The sequence below is a fragment of the Saccopteryx leptura genome, chromosome 7 (assembly GCF_036850995.1).
Source record: "Saccopteryx leptura isolate mSacLep1 chromosome 7, mSacLep1_pri_phased_curated, whole genome shotgun sequence".
NCBI classification, from domain to species: Eukaryota; Metazoa; Chordata; class Mammalia; order Chiroptera; family Emballonuridae; genus Saccopteryx; species Saccopteryx leptura.
Genome location: NC_089509.1, coordinates 114907537 through 114924583, shown reverse-complemented (window position 1 = coordinate 114924583; position 17047 = coordinate 114907537). Strand labels below are relative to the sequence as shown.

The window sequence follows — 17047 nt, the reverse complement described above, 5'->3', positions numbered from 1 at the left end:
AGGCGCGGCGGCCTCCGGGTGCCCCCTCTGCTGACCTCCACCCAGGGGCTGGCGCTGGACCACAGCCCAGCCTCAGGCAGGGGCCCAGGCGCCGGCCACACAACGCTGGCCACACAGCACCCTTAAATAGAACCTCCACACAGAGGACAAACATTCCAAGCGCTTTTTAAAACGCCCCAAGCATGACCTGGCCACCGGCCTCCACTCCCCCAGGCATTTTTTCTGGTCTTGGCCCGATTCTGGAAATAATATTAATAGCTCGGTTAGGAGCTCACGGTGTGCAAAATAATTTACTGCCTTAAAAGGCAGGAACGATTACTGTTCCCATTCTTCAGATGAGGAAACTGAGGCCCCAGGATCTCCAAGGCTACAAGGCCTCTTAGGGGCTCTCTACTCTGCCTCCCCCGTTCGGTGGGGCTAACACAGTAGGACAGGGATGAGCTCCCACGGGACACGCTGCCAGCTGTCACGTCCGGTTCCAATGGGCGCCAGCAGACAAGGCGACGCTCCCAGAAGTCTCCTGGGACCCGCTTACTCCAGGAACGTCCTGATCTTTTGCGACGAGTTTCACCAACTACCAGTTCTCAGCCCCTGTTAGTACATCAGACCCCGCGCGGCAGCCAAGGATAACTTTCCTCTTGTATTTTAAAAGATAAAGGACAACGGGGCTAATGTCTCCCTTGGGAGATAAGAGCTGGCAGGTGAGGAGCGCCGCGTCTGCGTTTCCTAGAAGTTGTACTCTGAGTAAATCTCGGAACCAGTCCGCGGAGGGGGCGGGACCCGCGGTCCGCGCGCCGGAGCCCAGGACCCGGGACGCGGGCTCCGCTGCCCTAGGAAAACTTTTGAGCTGGGGTTGCAGGTCCTGCTCTCGGAGCCCGAGCCCGGGCGGGTCCCCCACCGCGCCGGCACAGACTCGGGACGCGCAAGAGCTGGGGCGTGCCAGCGGCACCCCCGGGCCTCCTGCCCTATCCCGCCCTGCCGCACCTGGGCCTCCGGGCCAGACACCCGACCCCCCGCCACCGCTCCCCTCGCTCGCTCCCAGATCTTCCCCCGCCGCCCGCGTCCCCAGGCGCAGGGCCCCAGGGCGCACTCACCGTTTGAACGTGTTCTCCAGGTCCTTGATGAGGCGGCGGCTGAACTCCGGGAACTCGGTGTAGGGGTTGAAGACCTTGCAGCGGCGGGGCCGCGCCGCGCCCTCGTTAATGTCAAGCCGTCGGCTCAGCTGCGCGCTCAGTTCGGCGTCGGCGCTGGCAGTGGGCGCCCGGGTGGGCGGCTCCAGCTCCGGCTCCGGCTCCAGCTCGGGTTTGGGCTCGGGCTCGGGCTCGGGCGCTGGCTGGGGCGCAGGCTCGAGCGCGGGCTCCAGGGCTGGGGCTGCGCGGGGTGCGGGCTCCTGCGCTTCCCCCAGCTGCAGCCTCCGCAGCAGCTTGCGCGCCAGCTCCTCGCTGGCCATCGCGGCGTATCGGGGACGCGGGGACTCGAGACCTGGAGCGCGGACTGGGCGGGCAGCGCGCTCCTCACCGGCTCGCGGCTCTGAGACACTCTGCCAGGCGGCGGGGACCCGTCGGTTGGGTGGAACCGCAGGCGAAGGACGGGGGAGGGCGGGGCGGAGCCGAGGCTTTAAGGAGGCGCCAGGGCTTGGGGACCGCCCGCCTCGCCGGAGGCCGCAGGTGTCTACGCGCCCAGGAGCCTGGACTCGCTCCGGGCTCCCCGAAGCTCCGGACCTCGGACAACTCTGACTGCTGCCCGCTCCCGCCCCGGGCAGCAGGTGTCCCCAGGGAACGGCAGCGGGAAAAACTTTCACGACTCTTCCGGCGGTTCTTTTCTCGTGTCCTAGAAGTGCCCCGACTGGAGGCGCTCGAGGCACAAGACAGACTGGAGGTGGGGGGGAGCCAAGCGCCCCCGGCGTCATCCACGTGCCCCCACGACTCTGGGCGGCACGCGACGGTTCCGAGGTTTGCGGGTGGGAGGCACCGCAGGGCGCGCGGGACGGGGGGCTGCGTTTCAAACACGCATTGAAAAGAAATGTTTGCAAAACATACTAAAAATGCTAAAAACAAGTAAGCAAAAAGAAAAGAGCAAGCAGAGGGACTCGTGGCGGCCCTGGAGGTTAGCGACCAGCGCGGCTTCAGGGGCTGGGCTCGGGCCTTTTCTGTGAAACGCACAGCGGGAAAACAAAAGGAGGCTTGAAAAGGAAGAAATAATTCGGCATTTTTAACAAGAGGGTAAAAACAAGTATAGTCGTCATTCTCCCTAAGGAAGGCTAATGCGGGTGGCTGTTACATCAGCCAAGCTGAGGAAATGTCTTGTAAACACGGATCTGCCCCTGCCCAGACCGACTCCGATCTGACCGCCTCTGGCCGCTGACCCAGGCCTGTCTGCGACCCCGCCCGGATGGGCGCGCAGGAGCCCCGGGCCGGCCTTTGGCGTGTCCGTGTGGGGCACGCAGAGATCCTGCAGGGGTTGTGGGCATCTGTAAGGGTCTAATCGGGGGCTGGGGGAGGGGTAAGGTATTAGGGAAAATATTAACTTTTGAAATAAAGGTATCAAATAAAATCTTTTTAACATCCTTGCTTAACAGCTTGATTTGATGGGTAAAGAAAGCCTCTTTGGGTAGGTGACATGGAAATAGTGACACCCAGAAAGTGAGGGTGCCAAACAGTGAACCAGGCTCAGAACAGGACCCGCACAGCTGGAGAAATTCTTCTTTCTTATCAGCAGCCTCCAACTCTTCCCCATAGATGTTTCCAGAAGGCCCGCAATTACTTCTTTCTTTCTCCAGGGATGGCTCTTTGAGGGCAAGTTTCAGGTTTTTTTCAGGTTTCTGTTTGGAAAACCCTTAAAGTGATTCACACAGCTTTCCCCAGCCACCGCTTTCCCTAACTGGGGTTTCTCACCTCACTGTTTTGAACTCCCAGCACGTGGAGAAGGCAAGCCAGACCCTCCCACTGCTCTAGGGGTCCCCTGGCATGGCCATTAAAAAAATCCCACCCTGGCCTGACCTGTGGTGGTGCAGTGGATAAAGCGTCGACCTGGAAATGCTGAGGTCGCCGGTTCGAAACCCTGGGTTTGCCTGGTCAAGGCACATATGGGAGTTGATGCTTCCAGCTCCTCCCCACCTTCTCTCTCTGTCTCTCTCTCCTCTCTCCCTCTTCCTTTCTCTCTCCTCTCTAAAATGAATAAATAAATAAATTTAAAAATCCCACCCTGGCCCACTAGTGTGGGTAGCTGGGTTGGTTGGAGTGTCACCCTGAAACACCAAGGTTATAGGTTCGGTCTCCAGTCAGGGCCCACAGAAGAATCAGCCAATGAATGAATAAATAAATAGAATGAGAAATCAACGTTTTTCTCTCTCTCTTTCAAATCAATAAATTAAAAAAAATTTTTTAAAATAATAATCCCATTCCCTTTTCTCTCCACCCTTGGGAGCCCTTCCTCCCAACGCCCAGTCAGCCAGCTCCTGGCGGGCTCTCTCCCACCCTTGGGAGCCCTTCCTCCCAACGCCCAGTCAGCCAGCTCCTGGCGGGCTCTCTCCCACCCTTGGGAGCCCTTCCTCCCAACGCCCAGTCAGCCAGCTCCTGGAGGGCTCTCTCCCACCCTTGGGAGCCCTTCCTCCCAACGCCCAGTCAGCCAGCTCCTGGAGGGCTCTCTCCCACCCTTGGGAGCCCTTCCTCCCAACGCCCAGTCAGCCAGCTCCTGGCGGGCTCTCTCCCACCCTTGCTGCGCGAGACGGGCACAGATCTAGAGGGTCTCTTCTGCCTGGAAGAGCAATACAGCTGACCCTTGAACAACACAAGTTTGAACTGCGCAGTCCACTTATATGGGGATTCCCCCCCCCCCAATAAATGCAGTAAATGTACTTTCTCTTATGGTTTTCTTAATATCATTTTCTTTTCTCCAGCTTACTTTATTGTAAGCACACAGCATGTGATAGATGTGACACACAAACTATGTGTGAATCAGCTGTTTATGTTGTCAGTAAAGCTTCTGGTTGACAGTAATTCAGCTTTGGGGGAGTCAAAAGTCATCCGGTAAATCCCCGAGTTACAAACATTCAACTTACCTACAACCTGTACTTGCGAATGGAGTGCCCTAAGGGCTATTGGTAATCAACTGCAGTTGGACACCATTGGAAATGATCTCATAGAGGTACTAGACTCCCATGGCAAAGAACTGACCAGTGAAGACCTTATGGAACCAGAGCAGCAGATGGTAGCTTTTAGAGAAGAAAACAGAGATGTAGAAACTCCAGAACCGAAAAGGTTTCTACAGAAGAGCTAGCTGATGCTTTTTGTCTCATTGAAGCCGGAATGGCAAAGTTAGAGGAGCAAGATCCTGACCCAGAGAGGTTCCCCAAAGTGTACCGTACAGTCACCGAAGGCCTGAGATGCTACAGGGCCATTTACAAGAAGAAAAAGAAAACCTCTGTGCGAACCTCCCCTGATGTCTACTTCAAGAAACTGACTCCAGCAGCAGAGCCAAACCCGGTCCCTCTAACGCAGGCCCCGCCCTCTCCAGCAAGTCCATCATCTTCTGCACTATCTCCTGCTCTGTGGGAGAAGAGGGGGTGGACAGGTGTGGGCGTGCTCCCTGGAGCGAGAGCAGCCTGGGTCCTTCCTCGTGAGGGTTTTAAAGGCTGGGAGTTGAAGGAATGTCCTCTCTTAGGGGAGAATCTCAGTAGAATATCCACCAGCTTTCCCGGGTGCATGCTTTCAGGGTCCCGGTGTGTGCTGATTGCTTGGCGCGACTGCAGGGAGGTCTCTTAGCTTGGAGCTGAACTATGACTGAGGCCTAGAGATGTTATCTCTAGGGAGGAAAGGTCAGGGGGTCTAAACCACATGGCCAGCCACGTGCCAGGGGAGGACAAGCCACCCTGAAGGTGAGGTCTGGCACCAGTTTTGCACATTCCTAGGCACCCAGGGCTTTCCGCCCTGGTAAGTGTCTGTGTCTGGCTATAAATTGCTTGCCAGTTTGCTCAGCTAGGTCTCAGTTTCCCCATTCTATTGGCCAAGGAATCTTTCTAGCTTCTGCCTATCCTGTCTCAATGGGAGCATATCTTAAGAAGTTTGGGGCCTGACCCGTGGTGGCGCAGTGGATAAAATGTCGACCTGGAACACTGAGGTCGCCAGTTTGAAACCCGGGCTTACCTGGTCAAGGCACATATGGGAGTTGATGCTTCCTGCTCCTCCCCACTTCTCTCTCTTTCTCTTCTCTCTACAATGAATAAAGTCTTAAAAAAAAAAAAAAAGAAGTTTGGGGATATTACATTTCATTAAATCTCTTACACTCTCTGACAGTCTTTACATAAAGCACAGGATAAGATGATCTTTGGGACTCTCATAATAATAAACTATTCTAGTTTGTCCCTTCAACACAACCAGGAGCCCTCTGTCATGGGAACAGAGGTGGGAAGAGGAGTGATGTAAATCCTGGCTCTGTCACCCAGCAGCTGTGTGACTGTGAATAAATTACTTAACCTCTCTGAACTCCTATTTCCTTATATATACAATAGAGATGATACTACCCGCAGGTTGTACAAAAATGTAGCATGTAAAGCACCGAGGGGGTGTTGAGTCAGTGGCACCTCTTGCTAGAGGCTCAGCACAGGTGGTGGCTGAGATGGGGGGTGCAAGAAGTGAGTTCCCGCCACAGAGCTTGCTCTGTGCCCTGCAGCTCCCACCTGGGCACTGACCTGCAGCTCCCACCTGGGCACTGACCAAGCCAGTTTTGGGGGAGAGCGTCTCGTAGCCCTGCCCCTCAACCCTGCAATGCTGGTGAGCAGCTCAGCCCTTCAGTCCCCTTGTCTTGAATAACAATACTTTTAATTTCACCGATGGGAGCCCGTGTTTAACATTCCTCAGTTTAGTCAATGAGCCGCTATATGGATGTATTTGATGCCAAAAACATTTCTGGCATCACTATGCTAATTACCACATCAAGCTTCAGTTATCGATCAAGGTAACAGATAACAGAAAGATGTATTAGTCACATCTGGAGGGGGGCCCTTCTGACATCATGTTGCCTGATACCCCTGGACTGTGTGTTCTTTTCTTAAGAAATAAAATCCACAAAACATAATTAACTGTTGTTGAAGTGCACAATTCAGTGGCATTTAGTGAATTCACCGTCGGGCAACCATCACCGCTCTTAGTGCCAGAATGTTTTTATCATCCCAGAAGAATACCCTGCACCCATTAATCACTTCCCATCCCTCGCCCTCCCAGGCCCACTGATTGGCTTTCTGTCTCCATGGACTTGCCTATTCTGGATTTTTCACATAGAAAGAAGCGTACGATATGTGTCCTTCTGTGTCGAAAGAAGCCAGATTTTGTTCACTTTTTATAACGTTTTAGAAGTTCATCCGAGTTGTAGCGTGTGTCAGCACCTCATGCCTTTTTATGGCTGAACAGTATTTCATTGTATGGGGGACCAGGGTTTGTTTATCCTCCACCACCTTTTCTATCAGATTTTTAAAAATTTATTCATTTTAGAGGGGGGGGGGAGAGAGAGAAGAGGTGAGGAGCAGAAAGCATCAACTCCCATATGTGCCTTCACCAGGCAAACCTGGGATTTTGAACCCATGACCTCAGCGTTCCAGGTCAACACTTTATCCACTGCGCCACCACCGGTCAGGCAATCTTTCCCTTTTTTGATGAGAAATTTGGGTTGATGGCACCTTTCAGTGATCGCAGATAGTGCTACCATGAACACTCATATACCCGTTTCTGTGTGGACATTTGATTTCATTTCGCTCGGATGTATCCCTAGGAGTGGAATTGCTGGGTCTATGGGAATTCTATGTTCCACTTTTTTGAGGAGCTGCCAGACGGTTTTCCACAGTGGCTGTGCCATTGTCTGTTCCCCACCAGAAATGTATGAGGGTTCCAGTGTCTGCACCTCCCTGGGCTGTGCATTCTTAACACCGAGCTAAGGCTGAAGTAACTGGCTCCTAATTACACTCCATTGTCTGTGCTGAAATGTCTTAAAGCAAAGAAAGCACAGATGTTGGAAGGAACACGCAGTTCACAGAAGAGGCCACCAGAGCGGCGCCTAAACTGGAAAAGACACTCTGCCTCACTGGAATAGAAAGACACTTCCATGCTCACTTCCACAGCACACATACTCAAGTTGGGATGATCCAGCTCTGGCCAGGTAATGCAGCTGGTCAGAGCGTCGTCCCAGTATGCCAAAGTTGTGGGTTTGATCCCCAGTCAAGGCACATACAAGAACCAACCAGCGCATGCATGGGGAAATGGAACAACTGATTGATATTTTTCTCTCTCTTAAACCAATAAAAAAACCCAACACTTCCGTGTCATCAGGTTGTAAACACTGAAAGATCTAACAAAGCCCAGCCTGGCTGGATGTGGACAATGAGTGCTATCATATGAAACTGGTAAGTGTGTAAATTGGCACAAACATCTGAAGATTCGCACATCCCATTACTCTAGGCATATCTTAGAGGAATTCACATGAATTCGAGATATGAACCCAAGGAGATGTGTTTAAAAATACTTATAGCTATTGATGGAGTTCAGGACACAGAACCCCAAAACAGAGCATCTTGGCATATTAAATATTTTGAAGGGAAGAGGTGAAGGGAGTACTTTCTGACCTTCCCCTGAAGCAGGTCCCAAAACCGTCGTGTGCGAGGTGCCCCGACACCTGGATGAGCGGGGCATCCTCATCTGCAGGCCGAGCAGACCTCGCTGTCGTCCCTGTGTCCCCAGTCCCCCCCCCCACCCCCCGTTCGCCACACAAAGCTCACACTGATTCATCCGGTCACATTTTCCACAACGCTCCACTCTTCATCGGACCCAGCAGAAAAGCATTCAAGTTTCACTTCGGGTCTCCATTTCCTTCTGAGGCTCCCATGTCCCATAAAACATGCTAAACGTGTACGGTTTTCTCATTAATCTGCCTCTTATTCCAAGTCCCAGCGGACAATCTAGAAGAGTGGGAAAAGAGGGTTATTTTTGTTCCTTGACATCATCTTGCTGTAGGAGGAACGAAATGGAAATCTACATGAATAAACTGCAGGTATACGCATCAATTTGAATAACTCACAAAAAGAATATTGAATGAAAAGATTGCGGAAGAACGGGACGTCGGCCACAGTACCAGACAGAAAAGGCACGCACGTGTGCAGCGAGAGATGTGTAGAATAACGTTCATGGGGACGTTATTCATAAAAACCCAAACTGGAAACAACCCAAAGGTCTGTTATTGGTAAAAACAGACCTATAAATGGTGGCGAATTCATTCAATGCAATTAATTGTATACAGCAGTGAAAATGAACTGCTTGAACGCGTGAGAGCACGGGCAAATCGCAAAAATGTAAGCTGGACAGAAAGAAGCTGGGCCGAAGAGAATATACCCCGCCTGACCTGTGGTGCCGCAGTGGGCCAAGCATTGACCTGGAACGCTGAGGTTGCCGGCCCGAAACCCGGGGCTTGCCTGGTCAAGGCACATATGGGAGTTGATGTGATGCTTCCTGTGCCCCCCCTTCTTTTTTTTTTTTTTTGTATTTTTCTGAAGTTGGAAACGGGTAGGCAGTCAGACAGACTCCCGCATATGCCCGACTGGGATCCACCTGGCATGCCCACCAGGGGGCAATGCTCTGCCCATCCGAGGCATTGCTCTGTTGCAACCAGAGCCATTCTAGCACCTGAGGCAGAGGCCATGGAGCCATCCTCAGCGCCCGAGCCAACTTTGCTCCAATGGAGCCTTGGCTGCTGGAGGGGAAGAGAGAGACAGAGAGGAAGGGGAGGGGGAGGGGTGGAGAAGCAGATGGGCGATTCTCCTGTGTGCCCTGGTGGGAATTGAACCCAGGACTCCTGCACGCCAGGCCAACGCTCTACCACTGAGCCAACCGGCCAGGGCCCCTCTCTTCTAAAATGAATAAATAAATAAATAAATAAATATCCTTTATACGTGAAGTTCAAGCAAAAATTACCTTGGGTGTTGGAAATCGAGGGGTGAGGGTGAGGGTAGGGACTGGCGAGGGCACCAGAGGGAATGCCGAGTTTCTGGTGGTGTCTGCCTCTTGAGCCTATTGACAGCCATATGCGTGGTTCACCTTGCAAACTTCATCAAGTGATACCCTCATGATTTATGTACTTTAAAAAAATTTTTCTGATTGATTTTAGAAAGGAAGGGAGAGAGAAATATCATTTCATTGTTCCATTTATTTATGCATTCATTGGTTGATTCTTTTACACATTTATATATATATTTAATTTTTTTTATTCATTTTAGAGAGGAGAGGGAGAGACAGAGAGAGAGAGAGAGAGAGAGAGAGGGAGGGAGAGAGAGGAGAGGAGAGGAGAGACAGAGAGAAGGGGGGGAGGAGCTGGAAGCATCAACTCCCATATGTGCCTTGACCAGGCAAGCCCAGGGTTTCAAACTGGCGACCTCAGCATTTCCAGGTCAACGCTTTATCCACTGCGCCACCACAGGTCAGGCCACATTTATATATTGATTTGAGAGAGAGAAAAAGGGAGAGAGAGAGCAAGAGAGACAGAAACATCGATCTGTTTCTGTATGTGTCCTGACACATAGAAACAACCTAAATTGAATGGACTGAACAGCAGCTTTGCGTAGCCTGTGACAGGCTCTCCTTCCGGATTAAGACCCGAGTAAAATCCTTCCCACGCACAAACCACATTTTGTTGAGCCGCTTACGCCATCAATGGACGCTCGTGTTGTGTCTGCCTTTGGCTGCTTCGAGCATAAGTGTCGAGGTATTGTAGTTCATTCCACCACAGCAATAGCTGGAACACTGTTGTGCCTCAATAAAAGTTTACTTTAAAAAAGGGGAAAACAAAAATAATGACTAAAGATGACAACACTTAAAAAAAAAGAAGTGTTACCTGCCCTGGCTGGATAGCTCGGTTGGTTAGAGCATTGTCCTGTATACGCAAAGGTTGCCGGTTCAATCCCTGGTCAGGGTATATACGGAAACTGACGTTTCTCTCTCTTCCACTTTCTCTAAAATTAATAAGTAAGGCCCTGGCCACTTGGCTCAGTGGTAGAGCATTGGCCTGGCGTGCAGGAGTCCCGGGTTCGATTCCCAGCCAGGGCACACAGGAGAGGCACCCATCTGCTTCTCCACCCCTCCCCCTCTCCTTCCTCTCTGTCTCTCTCTTCCCTTCCTGCAGCCAAGGCTCCACTGGAGCAAAGCTGGCCTGGGCGCTGAGGATGGCTCCATGGCCTCTGCCTCAGTCGCTAGAATGGCTCTGGTTGTAACAGAGCATCGCCCCCTGGTGGGCATGCCAGGTGGATCCCGGTCGGGCGCATGCGGGAGTCTATCTGATTGCCTACCCGTTTCCAACTTCAGGGGAAAAAAAAAGATAATAAATAAATAAATAAATAGATAAAATTAATAAGTAAAAAAGTCTTACCCAGCAAAGCATTCCTACAATTGCCTGACAACACTCAGAGGTTCCGGGAATGCAACCCTATGAGTTCTTCTTTTTTTTCTTCTCCTCCTCTTCCTTCTACCTTTTCCCTCTCCCTCTCCCCTTCCCCCTCCTCCTTCCTTTCCTCCTCTTCTCCTCCTTCTTCTTCCTCTTCTCGCATGAGCTCTTGACAAAAGGCTTTGTGGCAGATAGGACCATCCAGAGATGCAGCCAGCTGAGCAAGACCAGGCACGGGAAAGCTATAGGGAAGGCGCGCACCAGATCAACTCAAATCTAAAGACTGCAGACAAGGGAAATCGTGGTTGCTCAGGTGAATAGATCTGATACCAACCTTGACTTTTGAGGAAAAACTATGGAAATATATTATTACTATTTGTCACTATATATGTCATTATACGGAACTATAGAGATATGAAGCAGGTGGGGGTGAGCTTTGAGGAATGGTCTTGAGTGGTAATATCAGCAAACCAATCAATTGTACCTACTACTGAACTATGTAGGAGGTTTTGTTTGGTTGCTTTTTAATAACTACAAGACAATGACAACCAAGACTGAGTGACTGGTTTCTCAGCCCTGATGCCGAGCTCTTTGGAGAGCCCCGGCCACACTCCACGCTGTTCTGCAGGCTCTCCAAGCCCACGCCGCCCTGAGGTGAATGGTACTGCATTTGCTTACTTCACTGAGGTTCAGAGAAGGTGGGTGCCTAGCCCAAAGGCACACAGCTGGTAGTGGGAGGGGACCAAACCCAGGGGTGTCTGAGGCTCCATCCTGACCCTGCTTCCAACCCGGCAGGCCTGGCCTCCGCCCACCGGCCTTGAAATGCCCCCGGTGTTCTGGAATAGGGAGATTGCCCAGACTAGGTGTTATTAGCCGAGCCAGTCTCCAATTTGGATGAACTTGGGAAAATGGCTTTCTAGCCTCAGTTTCCTCATTAGTAAGATAGCAAGAATGATCCTTCATTATTCATTCAATTCATTCATTCATTCAGACAATCAATGACAACAACAGAGGGCATCCCCTAACAGAGCCAAGCGCTGTGATGAAGGCCACCCAGGGGAAGAGCTGGACATGCAGGGGTCTGGGGAGGGGGGCTCTGGAGGGAGAAGGGACCCCAGGAGCTGAGAGTCTGGCAAGGACAGAAGGCCACGCCCACCAAGGAGAGGATGGACAAGGCACAGAAGTGAGATCCTTGTCGTCAGTGGCAGGGTTACCCCTGGCCCTGGTCTTTGGATCTGTTTTCTGCCACTTTCGATTCATTTTGCCTGCTTCAGAATTTTATGTAAATTGCCTGACCTGTGGTGGCACAGTGGATGGAGCCTCAGCCTGAAATGCTGAGGTCGCCGGTTCAAAACCCCGGGCTTGCCTGGTCAAGGCACATATGAGAAGTGACTCCTATGAGTTGATGCTTCCCACTCCCCCCCCCCCCTTTTCTCTCTCTCTAAATCAATAAAATCTTTAAAAAATTAATTGTATATACATGAAGGTATGTAGCATATGCTTTTCTGTGCCTGGATTTTTTCCATTCAAAATGGTTCTGAGATTCAGCTATGTTGTTAACGTATGGGTCCAGCTCCCTTTTCACTGCTGAGTGGCAGTCCATTGCATGGCTACCTATTGGGGACCGCAAGCCCATAGGGTCTTCGCAGTTTAGATTTTGGGGCCACAGAGGTGTGGGGAACTGGCAGTAAGCTGACAGTCTGCCCAACCCGCCACCTCACTTGCTTAGTGAAGTTGCTAAAGTCTGTTTTGTTCCACACCTCCATGTTAGCTGTGGTGCTGGATTGTTTATACTGGTCCTATCCTCCATGTCCCTCAGAGAGACTGGAGGCTGATTTCTTTTTATCCTATGTTTTGTGAAGTTGTTATGTATGGTGGTGGTTTTCTGCACTTGGGAGAGTTCTTGGGTTGCCTTGGAAATGTGACTTTGTTTTAATGAAATCTTTGATTTGCTAATGACCTCACTGTGCCCTATAGATAAAGCAGGAAGGGGGTGGAGACTTGCCTTTTGCGAGCTACCTTTCTTTGTGTTGCAGAGAGTCCTCCTGAGCCCGTCCTTTTTCTCTTTAAGCCCAATTTTCTTAATTCTGCATCGTTCCCACTCAGGACCTGGAATTACTATCCACGCTGGTTCGCGGCAGCTACCCCACAGTTTACCTACTCAGTGCTACCGACAGTAAGTTTGTGTCTTCCCCAAGTTCTTATGTTGACACTGCCCCCCAGTGGGATGGCATTTGCAGGTGGCACCTTAGGGAGAAGAAAGCCTTCCTGAATGATATTACTCTTATAAAAGAACACCCCACCCCCCCCTGCCAGGTGAGCGCACAGTGAAGAGACAGCCATCTCTGAACCAGGAAGTGGCTTCTGCACAGACACCGAATCTGTTGGCACCTTGACCACGGACTTCCAGCCTCCAGACCTGTGAGAGAGAACATTCTGTTGTCATGAGCCTCCTGGTCTATGGTATTTTCGTTATAGCAGTCTGAACGGACAATATGCGTGATTCTGTGTGGCTGTATACTTTCATTTCTTTTGTTTAGTTACCTAGAAATGGGATGGCATGTCACATGGGATGTTTCCGTTTTTTAAGGAACTGCCAATCTGTTTCCAAAATGGTGGTGCTATTGAGATTCCCACCGATGGTGCAGGAGCCTGTCCATTGGTCCACATCCTCACAATACCGGGTACAGTCAGGCTTTCAAATTGTAGCCATTCTAAAGGGTGAGTAATGCTGGCTCACCGTGGTTTTGAGTGGCATTTTCCTAATGACTCATGACACTAGGCCAGTTTTTCTTGTCTTTATTGGCCATCCAGATGTCTTTTCTTGGTGAAGTGTTTGTTTAGATATTTGCCCATTTCTTTTGGGTTGTCTTCCGATTGAACTAGAAAAGTTCTTTATATATTTTGGATCAAATTCTTTGCCAGATAGATGTATTGTGAATATTTTCTCCCAGTCTGTAGCTTGCCTCCTTTTAATGTTTTTTTTTTAATTGGGTGACTTTTGAAACTCATGCTTGTTTTTATGTCAAAAAAATATCCAAAAGAGGGAGAGATTCAGTGCAGGGGTGGTGCTTCAAGCCCAGCTGCTTTCGGTGTCCCTCAGAAATTAGGATGAAATGAAGCTGAAATGACAGATTCTGACATCATAACTCAGGTCTGGAGTTAAGGTTTCCACATTTTCCATTGGGTAGGTAAAGGGTGGGGCAGGCTGGCTTTGCACTGAACACTGACCCCTGCTGGCCGTTTGCTCTTCGGGCGTGGCTGGCCCCAGGAAACCTACAAACACCAGGTTGATGAAGCAGGGCCCCAGGAAGTCTCTGAAGGCTGCCCCCTGCTGGGGATCATGGGGAACCACATGGCAGATGGCTCTCAGAGTTGCCAGGGTGGTTGAAGGGACTGTGGGTGTGTGGGCCTCCTACCTGCCCCTTCTGGATATGGGCAAAGGCTTCCTTTGGGCAGCCGTTTGCTGGGACAGTTCTTGCCTAGGAGTTTTCGTATTTAGTTCTTGGAATCTCTGAGGTTTGGGAGGACAAACAGAATTGCTCTAGCCCTGACCAGGTAGCTCAGTTGGTTAGAGCATCGTCCCAATACATCAAGGTTGCAGGTTCGATTCCTGGTCAGGGCACATACAAGAGCCATTATTCATTATGCAACTAATGAATGCATAATTAAGTAGAACAACAAATGGATCTCTCTCTCTCTCTCAAATCAGTAAATTAAAAATAAAATTGTTCTGTCCAGTCCAAGGGAGGGAGATTCAGACGCAGAAATGGCTCCGTCTAGCTGTGAGTATCTGGGAGCCTCACTGGTCACCGGTCACCCAGAGTCATGGCCACCATCCCCGCCAACTGCCACACGGTGCCACTTCTGGGGCTGGGCTTTGTTAATAATTTTCTCATTCCCAAGGTGACCAGAGCCCTCTAGCGATGGAAGATCTTATCATAAAGGTGTTATGTGTAGTGTGGAAGGTGGACATGTCCCTCCCTCCCAGCACGGGGGTTCAGAGCTGGAAAACTCACCAGGCATCAGGGCTTTGGCCTGGATCACAAGGGCTGCCTTTCTCTCAGAATTGAGCCCCCTGCCCAGCATGCTTGTGGGATCCAGGGGCCCCTGAGGACCCAGTGGGCGAGGGGAGGGGCAGAATCTGAGGGAGGCCAGCGGTCATCCGGCTCCCCAAGAGCTGGGGTTTGGAGCCTTCCAAGTCTGACTGGAGCCTGCTGGCCGGGTCCTCAGGCTGCAGGTAGGCTCACCTGCACATGAAAACAGTGAAAGAAGATGGAATTCAGGGCACTTGACCTTTCTCCTACCCTGGGCCCTGCTCGGCTCTTCACTTCTGGATTCTTCCAGAATGTTTTTTAATATAAAAAAACAAAACACATACTAGTATAAAGGAAATGAATTATAATGAAATACAATGATCAAAATTGTTTTAAAAATGTGTGCTACATGGTGCTTCTTGGTTAATGTACTAATGGCAGGCCTCATTATGTCATATAGTTTTTTAAAATTATTGTTTTTCTAAAGACTTTATCTGTTCATTTCAGAGAGGAGAGAGAGAGAGAGAGAGAGAGAGAGAGAGAGAGAGAGAGAGAGAGAAGGTGGGGAGGAGCTGGAAGCATCAACTCCCATATGTGCCTTGACCAGGCAAGTCCAGGGTTTCGAACTAGCTACCTCAGCATTCCAGGTCAATGCTTTATCCACTGTGCCGCCACAGGTCAGGCAAGTTTTAAAGTAGACTAAAGTAAGCAGTATTTCAAGAAGCCCACAATGACCGAGGCGTGATACAAAACCCTGCTAGGTGGCTGGCATCCGCACTTGAAGGAAATACTAGATTTCAGGGAGATTAGTAAAGAGAAAATGGAATTCTTTCTCCATCCAAGTGTACAGACCCATTTGATTCTACCACAGACACCATCGGGGTCCATGGACCCCGGGTCAAGGCCGTGGCACAGAGGAAAAGGAGAATGCAGCCCTCAGTCTGGGGGGGGGTATGCAGTATGAAGTTCCCACAGCAAATCTCACCAGCACCAGGCTTACTCTGCAGACTCGGCCCTACAATTCCTGGATGTCACCTGGAAAAGGGACATCTGGGCAGACCCATAGGCCCAGGGTCCACAGATCAAGACAGGCCAGCTGGTCAAGAGGCCAACTTCCCTCACGTCCCTGGTCTTCCCAGAGCAGCGCCCCTAGCACCCCCGTGGAGGGAACTCCAGGGGCTGGTGACCCTAGCACCCCCGTGGAGGGAACTCCAGGGGCCGGTGACCCTAGCACCCCCGTGGAGGGAACTCCAGGGGCCGGTGACCCTAGCACCCCCGTGGAGGGAACTCCAGGGGCCGGTGACCCTAGCACCCCCGTGGAGGGAACTCCAGGGGCCGGTGACCCTAGCACCCCCGTGGAGGGAACTCCAGGGGCCGGTGACCCTAGCACCCCCGTGGAGGGAACTCCAGGGGCCGGTGACCCTAGCACCCCCGTGGAGGGAACTCCAGGGGCCGGTGACCCTAGCACCCCCGTGGAGGGAACTCCAGGGGCCGGTGACCCTAGCACCCCCGTGGAGGGAACTCCAGGGGCCGGTGACCCTAGCACCCCCGTGGAGGGAACTCCAGGGGCCGGTGACCCTAGCACCCCCGTGGAGGGAACTCCAGGGGCCGGTGACCCTAGCACCCCCGTGGAGGGAACTCCAGGGGCCGGTGACCCTAGCACCCCCGTGGAGGGAACTCCAGGGGCTGGTGACCCTAGCACCCCGTGGAGGGAATTCCAGGGGCTGGTGAAAGCACTGTGCTCCCGACCTCAGTCCATGCACCTGTGACCCCTGGTTTCCGAGTCAGAGCCTGGCACACTTCGGCATTAGAAGTGATGAAGAAGGAAGGAAGGGAGGAATTAATGAATAATTAAAGAGAAGTTTTATATTTCACCTAACCTTGCCTTCCCTGATCAGAATATGTTTATATATGACATGTTTACCTGCATTTTCATTTTAAGACCTTATGCTTCTCATTCTTTAAAAAAAAAATCTTTGTTTTGTAAAAGAAAGCTGAACCTATTCAAATGCATCAAGACAACAGATGTTTGAAATTACTTCGTCGGTGTACCTTACCCCTTTTTCCTGACACCATCCTGCAATTCCCTAGTTTTTTATTTCCTCTCTTTTCCTATACAGTACAAGTGTTCTCTCTCTCTCTCTCTCTCTCTCTCTCTCCCCTCCTCTCTTTTCACCCAAGTAAATGCAATGTTCTTGTATTGGTGGTTACCTTCAATTAAAGAAAAAGAAAGAAAGAAAAATATATCTGGACCCATATTTTCTGAATTGGCGGTTTCTGTGACTGCCCCCTGGGAAAGTCAGAATCAGCACATCTGTGTTCTCTTCCTGTTTGCTCCCATGAACTCAACAGCGATTCCTGGGCGTCGATGGATAAGCACGTGGGCTATGAATTGCTAACAGTAAAAATAATAAAAGCTCTCATTAAGTAACACTTACTATGAGCTGCACGCATACTATGAGCTTTCCATATACAGCCTCATTCCATAAATCTTGAAGGCTAGGCTTGTCTTTAACCTTTTCAGTAACCTGGAAGGTAAACTCTCACCAGGGTCGGATGAGCATGTCTGGAGGAGGAGCCTGGGAATCTAGTTC

The 17047-nt window shown here is 51.0% G+C and overlaps 1 protein-coding gene across 1 annotated transcript in view; it reads right to left on the bottom strand.

Annotated features, from left to right (window-relative positions):
* The window catches only part of EFHD1 (EF-hand domain family member D1), a 46101-nt gene extending 44502 nt beyond the window's left edge, over positions 1-1599 (bottom strand). Inside the window, exon 1 of the mRNA XM_066346113.1 lies at positions 1095-1599. Coding sequence (XP_066202210.1) covers positions 1095-1450 — 356 coding nt within the window. The 5' untranslated portion in view covers positions 1451-1599. The remainder of the gene's footprint in view (positions 1-1094) is intronic.
* Between the last annotated feature and the right edge of the window lie 15448 nt (positions 1600-17047).